Source organism: Schistocerca cancellata, chromosome 2 (genome assembly GCF_023864275.1).
Source record: "Schistocerca cancellata isolate TAMUIC-IGC-003103 chromosome 2, iqSchCanc2.1, whole genome shotgun sequence".
Lineage (NCBI taxonomy): Eukaryota > Metazoa > Arthropoda > Insecta > Orthoptera > Acrididae > Schistocerca > Schistocerca cancellata.
The window spans coordinates 399,982,228-400,000,874 of NC_064627.1; the positions used below are offsets into that span (position 1 = coordinate 399,982,228).

General features: G+C 40.8%; 1 protein-coding gene across 3 annotated transcripts in view; it reads left to right on the forward strand.

Annotated features, from left to right (window-relative positions):
* The window catches only part of LOC126161832 (protein takeout-like), a 181,677-nt gene extending 168,421 nt beyond the window's left edge, over window positions 1-13,256 (forward strand). For all 3 annotated transcript variants that reach the window (XM_049917936.1, XM_049917937.1, XM_049917938.1), the window contains one exon: window positions 12,711-13,256. In XM_049917936.1, coding sequence (XP_049773893.1) covers window positions 12,711-12,862 — 152 coding nt within the window. In that variant the 3' untranslated portion in view covers window positions 12,863-13,256. The remainder of the gene's footprint in view (window positions 1-12,710) is intronic.
* The last annotated feature ends 5,391 nt before the right edge of the window (window positions 13,257-18,647 follow it).

Here is an 18,647-nt window from a genome sequence, read left to right on the forward strand (position 1 = left end):
TCTTTATTGAACATAATGAGAATTACACACATGAAAGAATGATGTTTTATCTACACCCCTTTATTTTTCCATGTAATCCCCATCCCTTTCTATGGCCTTCCTCCAGCGCGAAACAAGGGCGAGTATGCCCTGTTGCTACCAATCTTGTCCTGGTGGCCGAGGTATGAATCACCTCCTCATCGTCCTCAAAATGTCTTCCAACTGCCAAGTCGTAATGCATCTGTCCTCGCGAATCACATTAGCTCGCTGCAACATGTCAGGTGTGACAGCCGTGGATGGTCTCTCCGAACCGCTGCAAATCGTTGAGCTCCTCCGAACCGCCTTCTGATGACTTCGCCGTCCGTTGCCAGCGACTAACTGGTGTACTTCTGTCAGCAGCAGATGCTCCATAGACTTTGCACGAGCGTTTGTGGATATTTTCCAGAGTTTCTTCCTCTGCAGTGAGAAATTCCATGACGACACGTTTCTTGTAACGTACATCACCTCCAGACGCCATTTTGAAACTGTTCGGTGGGAAGTGACAGAAACTTGGCGCGCTCACTAAGGAGACTTCAAATAATACATGTGTAACGCTTCGCAATAGTTGAATTTTTTGTCGGCTGAGAAAAAAAAATGCGTGGCATTACTTTCTGGGCAACACTCGTAATTCGCAGCATCAAAAATTTTCTAGTAAAAAATAGTTTCTAGAGTTGTAGATTTTAGAAAAATCTATTTCTTTATGGATAGTATGACATGAATTCTGAGGAACAAGGTCTGGGTTCAAGGTTAATGAATTTATTAGTGAAACAGTAGTGGTACAAAATATAAAATTCAGGGGAGAAATTACGAAACATGTTTAATGATAACAGATGTAACACAGTGTGATGCACACTCTCAGTTAGTTTTCGCTGTGTCTTGGAAAAAAATCCAAGACTGAGGAAACTAAAATACCAAAAATTTGGAACCAATCAAGTTAGAAGGAACCAATGTTTGGTTGGACTGCTTAGTTTTTGCAGACGACCTAGCGATTCTACGTCGTGGCATTCAAACAGCACAAAAAGAAATAATTTTTTTACAAAAATGACAGAAATAGCAGGGCTGCAAATATCATTCGAAGAAACAAGCTGACACCCAAAATTCTAAGAAGTCAAAACGGGAAAATCAAGAGTTCAATTCAAATATTTAATCGATGTCATTCAGGAAACGGGCTGGAATAGGTTGGTTACGAAATTCGTTGTCACGTTTTGGAAAAAGGTTTCAGGCCTACAAAAAAAGTCAATAACAAAAAATGTTGCTCAGCGTACACCAAAAATGAGATACTGTAAGACAATCACCGAAGCAGACTATGTTCATGGGGTCGAAACACTCGAAGTAAATAAATGAGACACTGAAGAAATCCAAAAGAGAGAAGGAAAAGTAATCGGGGAAGTTTTAGATCCAAATTGCATACAATAGGGAATGTACAGATTAAAAACAAATAAATTGAAAAGTGTACCACAAGTATTTGTGTATGAAAAAATCGTTGAAGAAAATTCTATAGGCACACTAAACGAAAGGCGCCAAGCAGATTAACTACATGGTTGCGGACTTCTACACAAGTTACAGCAAAGCAAAAATTGGATGAGATGGATTGGTGCAGTGAAAAAGACCTCAAGCAAGCATGATACACCGGACAGGAAAATGTTTAGGCAGAATTTTCACGACTGGACAGCTGGCCTGGTATAAAAACCGAAGGAAACCGGAACAACTTGGTCTGAGAGATTCGAACTACTATGGCCACAAAGGAAAGATGAGAGAAAGCTGTGTAAATGGCCCTTGTGTTACGTTGCATGTTCCAGTAGGGCCCAAACCTAAAAATGTGTACACGACCAGTCAAAAGTTTTCTGCCCCATACCAAAACTATGGATTTATGGTTAAAACAGGGATTTCGTTTCAAATATTCTATCATATCCCCTTGTGATAATAAAACAAGTATGAAAACATAATGACTAAGTGCCTGTATTTGCATCTGACTAAATGCTCGCATAGAGGAGCGCTGATGAATATCCACAACAACACTGGCTGTCTTCATCTAAGACTGTTCCATTCGAATAGCCCTCATTCCTTCAACTGCCTCTGTAACGATTAATTCGCATTATTTTACGGAATGTTGAAAGTCTCTAGTAGTGTTCTCGGACAGCCGATCAGATTTCATAGCACGCTACCTCCTAATTTGGCGCAAGCAGGAGACGAAGTGAAAAACGTGCTGTAACTTTATCTCTGCATCAGGAAGGCTGGTCTAATAGGACAATAGCAACAAACGTTGGCGTAGCTCCATGTACAGTGGTGCACACTTTGCTGAAGTTCAAGTAAACTAGTACCAACGCGTTTCGTGGTCTGGAAGACCCTGAGTAATACAATACAGGGAAGACCTGTTCGTAAGTGTACGGAGTAAACGTAACAGGATTCGTACTGCACCTGAAATTCGCCTCTTACGCCAGCTTAACCCTTCCAACAGATCCTTTCTCCGCTGTCGCTGCCGTTGATATGTACACCAGGGTGTCCAACCCGCAGCCGGAAGACCGCATGCGGCCCAAAGCAGGTATCATGCTTCCCTAGACGTGAACATCAATCATACTATCGGTAAAAAAGTTTCATAAAATTCCGATAATACAGGGTGTATCAGATAGAATATCAGATTGCAGATGTTCAATATGTCCTCCATCAGCGACACGAACAATAACACATCAATACTCAAATTCCTCCCATACTCGGGCAAGCATGTCCTTCGTCATTGATGTTATGGCAGTACGGATCCGGTTCTTCAACTCTTCCAGGTTCTGTGGGAGTGGTGGTACATAAATTTTGTCTTTAACGAAACGCCACAGGAAGAGGTCAGAGGGTGTCAAATGCGGTGACCGTAGAGCCCAGCTGAGACATGCTAAGGCGTCAGGTCCTTGACGACCAATCCAACTGTTCGGTAGAGTTTCATTCAGATATTCACGCACTGGGCTTCTTCAGTGAGGGGGTGCACCGTCTTGTTGAAAATTGAAGTTGTCTTCGTGCAGCCTCGGAAACAATCAGTTCTGTAACATAGCACGATACTGATGACCGTTAGCCATGTTTACATCAAAGAAGAATGGGCCGAAAACAGATGATCGGGATATCACACAAAACACATTGACTTGGGCGACTCTCGTACATGTGCAATGGCTGCATGTGCCTTCTGTAGGCCCCAAATTCTAACATTGTGTTTATTTAACCGACCACTAACATGGAAAGTCGCTTCATCACTGAATACGATGCATTGTGCTAAAGTGTTATCATTGTCAATAGCATCAAGATCTCGTTACAAAATGCCACACGTTTGCGTTTGTCATCAGGACGCAGCGCTTGTAGCAGCTGTAACTTGTACGGCTTCATAACCAACTGACGTCTCAAAACACGCCAAATTGTTGTTGTAGGCGGTTGTTGTATCTCCCGACTGGCATGGCGAGTTGATTTTGAAGGACTAAGTAGGAAAGCAGTTTGAATTCGTGCAACATTTTCTCCAGGAATACGAGAGCGGCTAGGACTATTTCGTTTACATACACATCCTGTATCTAGAAACTGTCGATACCATCTGCGAATGTTCCACTCATTCGGTGGATCAATTTAGTTACCTCAAGCTGAAACGTCTTTGCACTGCAATCACAGAATTGCACTTCGCAAACTCGTGAACACAAAATGATTTCTGCTGCGGACTAGCCATTTTAAACGTATGACGGCTACCAAGCAAAACAGAAGACAATTGACATCTATCTACTTTTTATGTAAACTAGATTATAATTCGTTTCTCCAATAGCCGAACGAGGCGCAGCGATCGATAGTGTGGACAAAATAATACTTTGTAATACGAATATTCTTTTTGGAACACCCTGTATAAGATTATGATAAACTGAATATTTTCAGTTTGAAACTCTCGCTACACGATGCCTTTGTTAGTGTTGAGTATGTTACATGCGGTCCAAAAATACTTGTTCTCTTTGAATGTCTACATAGGTATCCTGGCAAGTGGCCCTTACATGGTTCTACCACCCGTAGCCAGTTTAATGAAGGTTTTTTTTTAAACAGGGTGTTACTCCTCCAACTCCTCGTTTCCTATTAATTGCGAAATGGGGACCCGGGCTTCCCACCGCCTTAGCGGAGTACGGTATTGTGCTTGATGGTAGCGAAAGAAAATGCTTACATTCTTGGTGTATGTGGTTTGTACCACGCGTTTGTACGTTGAAATAAAGTACAGTATGTACTGTACTATTTATCATGAGTGATGAAAAACATTTGATCGTAGTGTATATAGTGTCCCAATTATTTTGACAATCCATAGAAAAGGTATCTAGCAAACATGTAGCTACGAGGGGAAAATGAACCATGATATCTTTCTTCCGACTTTACTCGTACTGAAGATTTGAACAGTAGTACGTCAATTTTTAAATAGCATCCATTACTTTTTATTCGGTAATACGTTTCCTTCTTCTCAAGATATGTTCAAATACATATCACAGTGTACCAGTTATGTAAACACGACTTTATTAAAAACGTAACACAAAATTGACTGTACTAGCATACAGCGCTGGTCCCCTTGGTAATGTAGCTCGTGCGGTTTTTAGAGGTGACAATAAACAAATGGAAGCACAAGGATAATAAACACTGTACATTTAGTCAACCATCTTCAGTTGAAGGTGTCTTAGACTACAGTATACAACATCGAAGTGAAGGTAGAAACAGTGCTCATCTAGGGAGAATTTATGTGAGCAGAACAGATCAGCGTGTATTTTTCTTGTGTTTCCATTTGTGTACTCTAAGCTCCAGCAAGCTGGCGAGTTATTTTGATTACGGAAAAAAAATTGTTCGAGGTGATCAAGATAAATTAAACTGAACGCCGTGTATAGTCTCTTGTCATCTTGTTACAATAACATGACTTCCAGCTCTATGGTACTGATAAGGTTGGGGTTGTCTTCGTAGCAGCTCAATAAAACTAGTTCTTCGTTGCCAGTCTATCATGAATTCGCCGAACAACGATGGTGATTCTATCAATGAATACCGTTTAAACAGAACTTGCATCGAACTAGTGTGAAAGGAAGCCCACCTACAATGCCCCTTTCGACGACGTGACGCTTAGAAGTAATTATTTAAGCTTGTCATAGCTGTAAAGCTGGATATTATTTGTCAATGATTTGTATTTGCTCTTTATTTTAATTTAATACGATGACTGGTTTATAAAGCGCGACTTATGTTATTTGGATCATGTCACGTCATTTAGGCATGTCGGACATTTTGTGACATTGAAGTAATATTTTTTAATTATTTTTCAGCTAAACTTGCAGGTATGAATGGCTACAAAGCCGAAATAATGATGGTGTGAAATAAATCACTAGTAACTTACAGCGAAATGACGGAAATTTCTTTCAAAATATTTAAGAAACTTTGGTTGCAAAAAATACCGTATGCATCGAATTAAACAGGAACACCCTCTACAACGTCAAACACTTTCAGCGTGATGCTTGTTTCGTTCATTTCTTGATCGAGCTCTGGGCTCAAATTACATTTTGAAGACATCGGCTGTAAACAATGGTAATAGGCAAGTTCTACATCTGCATCTACACCTTGCAAGCCACTGTGAAGTGTATGGCAAGAGGTACTCCCGATTGTACCAATTATTAGGTTTCTTGCCCGTTTCGTTCACGTAATGAGTGCTGGAAGAATGGTTGTTTAAATACATCTGTGCGTGCTGTAATCAATCTAATCTTGTCCTCACGTCCCTACGGGAGCGATACGTAAGGGGCTGTAATATATTCCTAGAGTGACAGTTAAAAGTCGTTTCCTGTAAAGATTTCTCGCGATTCTCTGCCAGTACAGTGTCTTTGGCGTCTCTGTAACACTCTCCCATGGGTCCAACAAACCTGTGACCATTTGTGCTGCCCTTCTCTGCATACGTTCAGTATCACCGTATAATCAATAATATTTGGTACAGCTCCCACACACATGAGCAATAGTCTAGGTTGCGACGCACGAGTGTTTTATAAGCACTTTAATTTGTAGACTGATAGCTTTCGACAGTATTCCATCAATAATGCGAAGTCTGCAGCCTGCTTTATCACCGCTGAGCCTATGTGATCATTCCATTTGAAATGCCTACAGCTGTTTTACACCCACGAATTTGTGTAAGTTGGCCCAGTCCAACTGCGACTCGTTAATATTATAGTCATAGGATACTATCTTTTTTCAAACTGTAAATAAAATTTTATATTTTTGAACATTTAAAGCCAGTGCCAATCTTTGCACCCCTTTTGAAATCTTATTTATATCTAGATGAATATTTATGCAGCTTGTTTCAGACAGTACTTCAATATAGCTAACTGCTTCGTATGCGAAAAGTCTGAGGTTACTATTAACATTGTCCTTAGGTCATTAATGTATCACATGACCAGTGAGGGACCCAAAACACTTCGCTACCAAAAAATTCTCTATACAATGACAAATTTCATGTGATGCCCTTACCATCGTACATTTGATAATAAGCGTAGATGCGGTATTGAGTCAAATGCTTTTCGGAAATCAACTATTTGACTGCCTTGATCCAACACATTCAATGTGTCACGTGAGAAAAGTGTGAGTTGGGTTTCACATAATCGATGTTTTGAAATCCATGCTGGTTGGCCTAAATGATGTCATTCTTCGAGATACCTCGTTATGTCTAAGCTCAAAGTATGTTCTAAGATTGGACGGTAATTTTGTGGGGCACGCCTGCCACATTCTTGTAGACAGGTATGATCTGCGAATTCTTCCAACTACTGGGCACCGTTTTCTCTTCGAGGGACCTTCCATAGATCATAATATAGGAACTAGTTCGCCAGCAAGTTGTGGATAGAGTCACACAATTCCATCTGGCTTTGGTGCTTTCTTCAATTTCAACGACTTCTGCTGTTCCTCAACGTCACTGACAGTAATACTAATTCACTCATCTTTTAGTGGTACGAGAATCTACATGTACATCTACATACATACTCCGCAGTCCACCATACGGTGCGAGGCGGAGGGTACCTCGTATCACAACTAGCATCTTCTCTCCCTGTTCCACTCCCAAACAGAACGAGGGAAAAATGACTGGCTATATGCCTCTGTACGAGCCCTAATCTCTCTTATCTTTGTGGTCTTTCCACGAAATATAAGTCGGCGGCTGTAAAATTGTACTGCAGTCAGCCTCAAATGCCGGTTCTCTAAATTTCCTCAGTAGCGATTCACGAAAAGAACACCTCCTTTCCTCCAAAGATTCCCACCCGAGTTCCTGAAGCATTTCCGTAACACTCGCGTCATAATCAAACCTACCAGTAACAAATCTAGCTGCCCGCCTCTGAATTGCTTATATGTCCTCCCTCAACCCGACCTGATAGGGATGCCAAACGCTCGAGCAGTACAGCGATCTCCTTTACAGATGAACCACATCTTCCCAAAATTCTACCAATGAACCGAAGACGACTATCCGCCTTCCCCACAACTGACATTACATGCTTTTCGCACTTCATATCGCTCTGCAATGTTACGCCCAAATATTTAATCGACGTGACTGTGTCAAGCGCTACACTACTAATGGAGTATTCAAACATAACGGGATTCTTTTTCCTATTCATCTGCATTAATTTACATTTATCCATATTTAGAGTTAGCTGCCATTCTTTACACCAATCACAAATCCTTTCCAAGTCATCTTGTATCCTACAGCCACTCAATGACAACACCTTCCCGTACACCACAGCATCATCAGCAAACAGCCGCACATTGTTATCCACCCTATCCAAAAGATCAATCACGTAGATAGAAAACAACAGCTGACCTACCACACTTCCTTGGAGCACTCCAGATGATACCCTCACCTCCGATGAACACTCACCATCGAGGGCAACGCACTGGGTTCTATTACTTAAGAAATCTTCGAGCCACTCACATATTTAGGAACCAATCCCATATGCTCGTACCTTAGTTAGGAGTCTGTAGTGGGACACCGAGTCAAACGCTTTCAGAAGTCAAGGAATATGGCATCCGTCTGATACCCTTCATCCATGGTTCGCAAGGTATCATGAGAAAAAAGGGCGAGTTGTGTTTCGCAGAAGCGATGCTTTCTAAAGCCGTGCTGATGCATGGACAGCAACTTCCCTATCTCAAGGAAATTCATTAGACTCGAACTGAGAATATGTTCGAGAATCCTGCAACAAACCGATGTTAAGGATATTGGTCTGTAATTTTGAGGATCCGTCCTTCTACCCTTCTTATATACAGGCGTCACCTGCGTTTTTTTGCAGTTGCTCGTGACTTTACGTTGGGCAAGACATTCGCGATAAATGCAACTTAAGTGAGGAGCCAATGCAGTAGATTACTCAGCTTTCGTTTTGCCAGGCTAGACTGATCAGTGAGTGACTGGATGGAAGCCTTCGACCCCCTTACCGATTTTACGTAAGACCAGAATTTCCTTGGGTTTTCAGCAAGATCTTTTGCTAAGGTATGACGGTGGTAGTGGTTGTATGCTTCGCGCATCGCTCTTTTTACAGCAGCACGAATCTCTACTAACTTTTGCCTGTCCTCATTCTCCCGACCTTTCTTGTACCTCGAGTGCAACTGTCTTTGCTTCCTGAGCATTCTCCGAATTGCGCTGTTAAACCACGGTGGGTCTTTTCCGTCCGTAACCCATTTTTTCGGCACATACTTCTCCAATGCGTGATTTACAATGTGTTTAAAATTTGCCCATAATTCTTCCACTTCCATCGTACCGGAAGTAAATGAAGTCGATTCATTTACTAAGTGGGATGCTAACAACTGCTTGTCTGCTCTTTCTAGTAAGAATACTCTCCTAGCCTTCTTGACCGACTTTTTAACTTTCGAGAATTAAACTGTAGAAGTATTCCTGACTTTACCTTCGTAAAGGAACAATTGAAAATAGAGTTAAGCATTTCTGCTTTTACTTTTCTACCCTAAATTTCAGTTCCTGTCTCATCCGCCAGTGACTGGACGCTAACTTTGGTGCACTAACAAACTTTACACACGACCAGAAATTCTTTGACTTTTGGGAAATATCAGATGACGATATTCCGCTACTGTAGTCACTGAAGACATCGTGAATTGCTCTCTTGACAGCTAAATGTGTTTCATTTAGCATCTCTCTATCTATAGCTCTATGCTTTGGTTTATGCTTATCTTGCATTAGTCTCTGTTTCTTTAAAAGCTTCTGTAGAGTGACTGTACACTTTGGAGGATTCGTTCCATCGACAGTTGTTCTACTGGATACGTATCTCTCCAGCACAGGATCCGCTATTTTTTCAGACTTGAGCTTTAGTTCCTCTACATCAGCGATTCGCAGCCAGCGTACTTCGTGAGCAGACTGTGGGTGCTGGTCTGCTAGCAATGAGTACTGGACCCGCTCTTTCGTCACAGGAAATAGGGCGGGGATCACTGAGGAGACTTGTGTAAATGAGCATATCGATCATGAAGGATATGCTTGAGAAATCTAGAATGTGCTTTATCATCCCTGTCGCGTTGCGCATCAATTAATTGAGGCTGTGTACCAGCGCCATATGAGTACTCAAAGGTTTATTATTTTCGTACTCAGTTTCGCTACGTATCCTGATTCATTTGCCAACGAGATTGTGGCTACATCTGTAGACAAAATAAAAAACCTTTTTCATCACATGTAGGAACGTAAGATCCAGTTGTATGTCTGCAATATCCTCACTTCCATTAAGCGATAAAGAATATGCAACAAACTCTTTACAAAGATTTTACAAGTTGGGTATGTACGTCTTCTGCCATAATCTGTGTACAATATATGATGTTTTACAAAGGCACCTTTTATGACGTGAATTCTTCTTCTTCTTCTTCTTCTTCTTCTTCTTCTTTCGCTTGCGTCTGTATCCCGCGGCTGCGCAGGGTCGGCGTGGTTAGGTACGGATTTGGCAATTTTAATGTTAAGGGGTGGCTGTATGCCCTTCCTGCCGCCACCCTGTCCCCCCTGGATAGAATTAGTGTATCCCAGCTGTATGTGTTTAGTGTAATCCATGAAATAGGACGAACAGGTTCAGATGTCTGCGAGTCGTGGATCTGAGGCGGAACGTGGAAACCAGTCCGGTATTCACCTAGTGGGATGTGGAAAGCCACATCCAGGCTGGCCTGCAAACCGGCCGTCGTCGTTAATCCTCTGGGGCTGGCGCACCAGGAAGCAGCAGCGCATTAGCGCTCTCGGCTAACCTGGCAGGTCCCATTCGTGCCGAAGTGTACGTAAATATTTAGCTGCAAATACGAAGCACTCCCTTCTAACCCTAGCAATAGCAACGTTATTTTCCATAACACATACTACCAGGGGGAGGGAGGGGTACTTTATGCCCACAAAAAATTAAAAATAAACAAATTTAATTAATTGTTGTTAACTTTACCAACTACATCCTTTTTAAGCAGGTTCTGGTGTGTAACAATTGTCCACAACCTGAAAATATCTTTTAGCATGTTCATAGCAGTACCAAAACACTTTCTATAATGTTTACACAGAGAAGAGAGGTGCTTCACGACCACCACAAAAATAATTTTAAAAATACAGATTTCTTTAATAATCTGTAAGTTTTATTTCCAAGATACTTTCTAGAGATATATAGATGAGTAATAAGGGTTCTGAAGTTGAAAATGTGAATGATATTTGTTGCGAAAAGTCGCTTTTAGTACTAACACAAAATTTTTCGGTTATATACAGTATTTTCAAAAGATGGGCATTACGTCCCCCCCCCCCGCCCCCCCGCCCCCCGCCCCCCGCCCCACGCCCCTTGTTACTGCGAGAGTTAAATCAATATCCATGAAAGAACGAAGGGAATTTTTTAAAAAGTGGTTCAATTTTGTACCTCATCCGAACGGCACTCTCACTTGATTTATTTTCATCTTCTTCAGAGAGCTTGTGTAAGCTCAGGTACTTCAAATTTTTTATTTCCGTATTTTTTGATGTGATAAGATACGTAGTGTGTTTGTAAGTTGTACTTCCTGAAAATATTCAATGTCTTGTGATTCATCAAATACTTTGCGAACCCATCTCTTCGTAAAAACACAAGGTTCATCGCACGACATTTTCAACTGTGAAGACATTGTCGATGTCGGACAATATTGACTTGCCCGTGCTGCGTTTAGATGGCACCGCTGTCAAAAACGACCCTTCTGCGTTTCACGTGGCGTTGCCCACGTGTTGTCGCGACCACGTGGCGGGCACGTTTCCGTCGTTCCCTACCCTGCCGCTACTATTCCGTTCACGAACAGGCTCCTGAGAAGAGGCGGGTGGTAGCACTCAAAACCAGCGAGTTCCTCAGGCCCGCACTACATCCTCCTCTCCTGTGCTGGAAGTGTCTGTTTCCTCATTGAGATATAATAGGACTGCTTTTATCTAGTTTACTCATCGTATAGTTTTTCACCTTGCTTTAGTTGCCCTTTGTACTTTGGTAATAATTGTTGTCAGTACCTCCTTGTGGTGACTGATAGTAGTTTCGATGTGGACATCTTGCCATTAGACCCAATATATTTCCGTCAGATGTGGGATTTCGGATTACATGTTATAAGATTTTTCAGAAAAGGCATTAAGTAATTTCCGGGGGATGACTGTGAGATCATGCAGAACACTAACAACTAACTGTCTTGAAATAGCGCAGTAAAGGTTCAATACAATCTCATAAATAAGATACTTCAAGTACCTGTGACTTTTTTTATTTAAGTAATTGTTTTGAAATATACAGTTTTTCTAGAATGACGAACTATTCTTAAACTCGTAAATTCTATCCAAAATTTTGTTCTTAAAAATACTTCAATGTATACTTAATATTATTTGCTGGGAAACTGAGTGCACTTAACACGAGTTAACACTGACATAAGATCGTTTACTTGCTGGATGAGTTAACAAATCATTAATGCGAAATTTCTTAAAAATTCAAATTTAAAAGATTCACATCGTTTCAGTTTACGATGCTAAGGTTTGCATTACAGATTTATGCAATAATAAAGTATAACAACCTCAAAATTAAATTTATTATTCAGCACAATATAAAATTCATTTTACTGTTACCACATTATAGTTAAATAAACTATGTTAATGATGGCCCTTGAGATTTCTGCACTCACAGTGTTATGTAAATTCGTGCAAATTATGGCAAGGAACACAACTTTGCATTGTTTACTTGCTTAAGTGTTCAAATTTACTTTATTATCAATAACGTTTGAAGCAGAAGCATATTTAGGATCTTTATTTGAGTCCTAGTTATCCACTTCATCATCAGTTTTGTACAAATCGTCGCTGAAAAGCATTTTTCTGGCATGAACATCGCCCTCGTTACTACTACTGACAGCCATGCTTCTCGCACTTGTTTACATGCGCACATCTTGACAAAGCAGTCATTAGTGAGAATACGAATTTAGAGATAGATCTATCTGTCTGTTTATCGTGGAGTCATCAACTAACATGAATAATGCATATCGATTACCGTGTTTTACAAGAAATAACTGTGTAGCTTAATGATTGTCCGTTACCATTGTTTACAGGTGAGGTCTTCAGTTAATTTCGTGGAAATGGGATTTTCAGAACATCAGCTCAGCATCATTATACAGACTATTGTAATCTTTAGTATCAGATTAAAATGGTTTCCTCTGGGAAATTTTGTTTGAGTGTTTTACGAACTTAAATACATTTCCTTTCCTTACAGGTGACAACACTAACAAAGTTCTGAATGAGAACTGGGAGGTCCTGATAGGTGACGTGGGGCCGGCGATGTTCGAATCGTTTCGAGCCGTGGCGCAGAACGTGGTGGACACCATCTTTGACGGCGTGCCCTACAGGAAGGTGATCCTCGAGTGAGGCGACCACCTGTCTCCTGAAGTACGTGTGCGGGAAGATGCGGTTGCCTCCCATACAGTCTGCCAGCTACGTGTTAAAGAAAACCTGATAAGGACTATAAAAATGCATAATTTGTAAGGCTACACAAAGTAAACGATGAGCACTACAATGAAATTTTGTAGAGAATTCAAGAATTATGTTGTCCTTCTTAGTTAAGGGTGTAGTGTTCGACTTATTTACACAGACCATTCTCACTTTGTAGAGCCAATTATGTAGTGGTCGCTTCCTTTGGTAAGCCCTAGGATATTGAAATGAAGTTTCAGTTACTTAATGCTCAATTTAACAGCTCCTTTTTAATGTGGCAGTTGAAGTTGAATAAATAAAAACTATGACTTGTGCCAGATTTTGTAATATACACATGCTGATTTCGATTCATTTTTCCTGCCCCTTGACGTTATCATGCAATTAAGCTTTGGTGCAGTTAACCTCCTAAGAACAGCACAATCCTAGACAAAGTGCTTTGACAGTATTTAATATCTTGAGACTATTTCATAACGTTGTGGAGGTTTTATAACACATGTGCACCGCCACGATGGTTGCGGAGATCGCACGGGAACTCTGAAAATTAACGGAAGATGGAAATCTGATGAAGACACAGAGCCATTGGTGACTGAAAACAGGACATGTCAGAGTCTTAAAGTGACTCTCCACTCCTTGCTCCAGTTACTCAGTAAGAGGTTGGAAAGCCCTTAAAGTTAGTCGCAAACAAACACTGTAACCTAGTGGAAATATCGAAGTGACGTTGCGCACCACGACCGGGAAATTGGCAAATGGACAAGGGTTGTGGAAAGTACGACAGTTGCCACTTTGAACTTAACGGATACAAATTTGGAGATGTCGGAAAAAAGAACAAAGAAGATCATGATTGAGTGACCCATGACAATGTAAAAGAGAGGGGATATGCACAGAATCAGAGAGGTTAGAGGATTACGTATTTTTGACCTCTGGTGTACGACAAAGTATGCGAGCCACAGAAGATTTTGATATAATGGTGAGTAACGAATTCAAAACTAGAATCATTAGCTGCACGTAGGAATACGATCATTTAATTACAGTTACATTAATATTATGTAAACCTTACGATTATGTAATTGATACCTCTGAGCAAGGAGAAGGGCAAATTTATGAAACTGATCTTTTGTACTCACACCTTCATGAATATGTCCACTGAACTGGAAAAAGAATTACGTAGTTAAATTCAAGAAATGAACTCAAATGTGTAACAATTGTACTGAAGTCAATTTAAAGACTATATGAGGAACGATATTGAACTGAAATGGGAATTATTTGATGGAGATCAGCTTTCATAACAAATGAAGAATGTGTAGTACCTTCTGTCGGCATAAAGACGTATAAAAATTTACGTGGGTAAAAACAAGATGACGTGAATAATTTACAGTATGATAGCCAATCACAAAATCTTACATTGTATACAGAACGCTAGGGGTGCAGATGGACAGAAGCAAGTACGGATCACCGCAGAAGGGTCTCCAAGCGCCGTTGTGTTACTAGTTGGGGGCGGAAGGGGTAAGGGAGGGGGGAGGAGGAAGGAGGGTGGATCGGTGGGAGTTCATGCGGTCATGATGCAGTTTGTATTTTTACATGTATCTATTTCGTAAGTTATTAGGTGACACCTAAAAAAGAAAGTAGGTTGAAAACTAAGGGCCTCGAAAATGGTAGGGGATTCTAGTAAATTACAAATTATGTTCAACACGGGATACTTTTCAGTTGGTTGCTTGAGGACTTCCCACGTTGAGGGTGGTGACCTAATCGGCAGCATAAAACATTCCAATGACAGAATTTTTACATATTGAGAAGACCAAAGGAACGATCTGTTTTACTTGCTAAAACCACTCGATACCCTAGATCACATAAATACTTCTTTATTTAAGTAAACTGGTTTCGACAGACTATCCTGTCATCTACGTGTCTCAGAGAAAATCTTTTGTCAAGGACATGGCCATTTGCACAAGGTGGTTTACGTTTTTAAATATTTTAGTTACGACAGACCTTTTGTAACTTGATGATTTTTATCCACACGGCAACTTGACGTAAGGTCCAATGTAAAATAAACATGTCTCATAGCAAAAGTATTCTTTAAGCTCTGAAGAATACAACGAAGTCTGTCGAAACCCATTTTGCGATCTAGGCTGTTGAATGCCCTTAACATTCCAACGAGGTAAAAGCAACTTCCGACACACTGACCAAACCCACGGGCCACAACAAATCCGACACGGATCGTGTATAACTGACAGGCCACAAAAAGTTGAATAAGAAAAAACGAAGGGGAAATACCTTCCATTAAGCAAAAAAGTACAAAGACAATTGGTGACTCAACGCTTCGATGTTACATCGTGTGAAATAAGATGTCAGAGTGTATTTCTTTCAATGATAGTTCCTAAATGAGTTACTGGATACCTCTACCTCTCAAATTGTCGAGCAAATAATGCATATATTCATCTGTACTGCAAATTTCTTGGAAGTTATGAGAAATTAATGTACTAAGTATTTATGGAAGAAAAGCTGTTAGTATTATTACTGTATTAAAACATTTTATTGTTATTATAACTAAACTTTTACTGATCCATAATTGGTGATTTTTTAGGGGTTGGGGAACGGGAGGGGAGAGGGGTGGAACAGAATGTGAAACCCACCCCACCCGCACAACAGTGCACTGGACCCGCGTCTTCTACCAGATCTGTTTACAGCAACTTTAAAAGTAAAGAATAAACGAAATGATACGATTGCTCGTACATAATCGAATCAGTATTGTTCGCTACGATAACGAGATAGTAACTAAAAGGTAAAAGAAATAAATTGCGTGGAGGAATTTATTATCTCGTTGACAGCTACCTCCTTAGAAGCTTCCGTGATTTCCCTTCGTCGTTAAAGGCAAATACCTGGATGGCTCCTTTTCGAGGAACAATCGAACTCTCTCTCTTTCTCTCTCTCTCTCTCTCTCTCCCTATCTTTCATCCTTAATAGGTGCTTGAGTTCCATCTCTAATGACCTTGTAGTCGATGGGACGTTAAAACTGATCTTCCTTCCTTCCTTCCTTAGAGACAGAGCAATGGAGATATCGGACATGTCATTTTACAGTGTGAAAAGTATTTCAACCGACAAACTCTGGCAGGTTGTAGGGGACATCAAAACAAGTATTTTGCCCTAATGTCATTTTTTCCTATGAGGATTATTTAAACCAGTGGAGGCCGTATTACGATCTTCAATTGTTAGAGGGCGTATTACGCTCGTCAGTTGTAGGCAACATCTGTCCACCAGTGTAGTAGTGCATTGTCTCTGTTCGCTAATGGAGCGATACACCTGGAGTGAGAACACTGATATGGTTGGTGCGTACTACGTAGGGCACCACAACGGACGATCTGCACAGCGGGTTTATCAACAACAATATCCTAATCGCCGTATCCTGCATCATACGACCTTTGCTGCTGTGTATCAACGTCTGCGTGAGACCGGGTCATTTAGCAGATTACACGGACAGGGACGCCGTCGCACGGTAAGAACGCTAGAATTTGAGGAAGCTGTCTTGAAGCATTAGGAGCGGGATCCTTCAATCAGCAATCGTGCAATTGCACGTAACATGGGGACGAGTCAGACGAATGTAAGAACAGTCCTTCGAGAGCAATTGTTACGTCCATTTCCCTTACAGCGTGTCCACAACCTGGAACCAGTTGATTATCCACCCAGAGCACAGTTTCCGCAGTGGTACCTGAAATGCATCCTACATTTCCATCCTCTGTGTTGTTTATCGATGAAGCAACGTTCGGGCGTGATGGAGTCTTCAACATGCTCAATTCGCATGTTTGGAGTGATGATAACCCACATGCCACAGTTACTAGCGCGCATAAAGTGCGGTTCTACGTTAATGTGTGGGTCGGTGTTGTTGAGGACTGTTTAATTGGTCCGCATCTGCTACCTGGGCCATTAAATGGCAGGCACTATTACAATTTTCTCGCCAGAGCATTGCCAGAATTGCTGGAAGACGTCCCGCTCCCTACAAGACAACGCATGTGGTTCCAACATGACGGGGCGCCGGCATATTTCAGTCGTCGTGTGCGTCGATTCCTGGACCGACGGTTCTCAGAATCGTGGATTGGCAGAGGTGGTGCTGTACCATGGTCTGCTCGATCCCCAGATATGTCCCCTCTGGACTTTTTTGTGTGGGAGAGATGCGCAACCTTGTTTACGCAACTCCTGTTGCATCAGAAGAGGACTGGTTGCCCGGATAGTAGCAACAGCAGGAACAATTCAGGATACTCCTGGGGTTTTTGCCCGTGTCAGGCAGAACATGACGCGACGGTGTAACCTTTGTTTACGTGTCAATGGAGGCATTTTTGAAAACCTACTGTAATTGAAATTGGGTTATGTTAAAGTGTTGTCTCTTGGTCATAAAAAATAGAAAAGTGTTTGTTGGTTTAATTATTTTGCCGCCAGAGAAATCTCCCTCTACCGGTTTAAATACTCCTCATAGGAAAAAGTGACATTAGGGAAAAATATTTGTTTTGATGTCCCCTATAACCTCCCAGAGTTTGTAAGTTTAAATGCTTTTCACCCTGTAGAAGTAATTACACCAGCATCCGTTGGAATGGTCTGGAGTAAGAGCACAAGACAGGGCAGGGATTCGAATCCCGATTCCGCGACGTTTCTAGCGTCGCAACCATTGCGTCACCATACTCGATCAAGGAAAGAGAGTTGAAAACAGACATATGATTACTTAAGATATCTAATGCAGTCAATAGCTGTCACCCTTTTACTTTCATAATATAAAGACTTCGTCTACAGCCTAAACTGTATTCATTAATTTGGACTTGCGGCAACAGGCATGTCTTGTTCCCCTCGTTAACATGGAATGTCAGATCCTCAGTAATACAAAGAACAGGAATAAATAAAACAGCGGTAGCGGTCACGATTTTTACATCCCAATATGGTCATGTTAGTATACGCAGAAGACATAGTTGATGGTCAACAGAAAGAAGTTCTTTTCAATAGTATTATCAATATAACGATACCGATTTTGTAAAAAAAACAGTGAAATTCGTGAAGTGTAGATAGCTTCACAGTGGTCAAACTTTTTGCAACCAAGAGTATTTGAAATAAGAAATCGTCTCTAGATACTTGGTAAACGTTCCAGAACTTGTCAAAGGGCTTTATTCGAGCAATTCTAGAATATTATGAGCAACGTTCCGGAGCATGTATCTAAAACTGTGGTCACTTTTATAGACCCAGTATATGTTTGATAGTACATTACGTCTTTAATTCTAATGTGTTCAAAACTATTGCTAATAGGTTCCACTTTTCTCAGTGTACTTTACATACTTTTTCTTAGTTAATGCAAAATTCAGTTCTTTACGCTATTTAGTACATAAGACGTAACAGAAGTAAAATTAACTAAACATTGTTAACTGTCGAAACTGCCATTAAAATTTGTATTCTACAGTTTTATGATAGCGCTATTGTCTACAGTTACTTTCTTTTCACTGAATATTGGCCTCCGCAAAACAATAGTAGGCAGTACTCTCTGACTTTACCATAGTTATCAGAAATATTTGCATCAGCGTGATCGACTGTATGTTCTACACGTGTTCATCATGTAATCCCTAGCACTGAGGCCAGGTAAGTGTCTTCGCTTCTTAAGAACTGTTATAATGATATTATCGCATTTTAATATCCTTGAACTGCTAACACGAGAATTGTGATGTGCGTCTAGCTGGTATACTACTATTTGGAA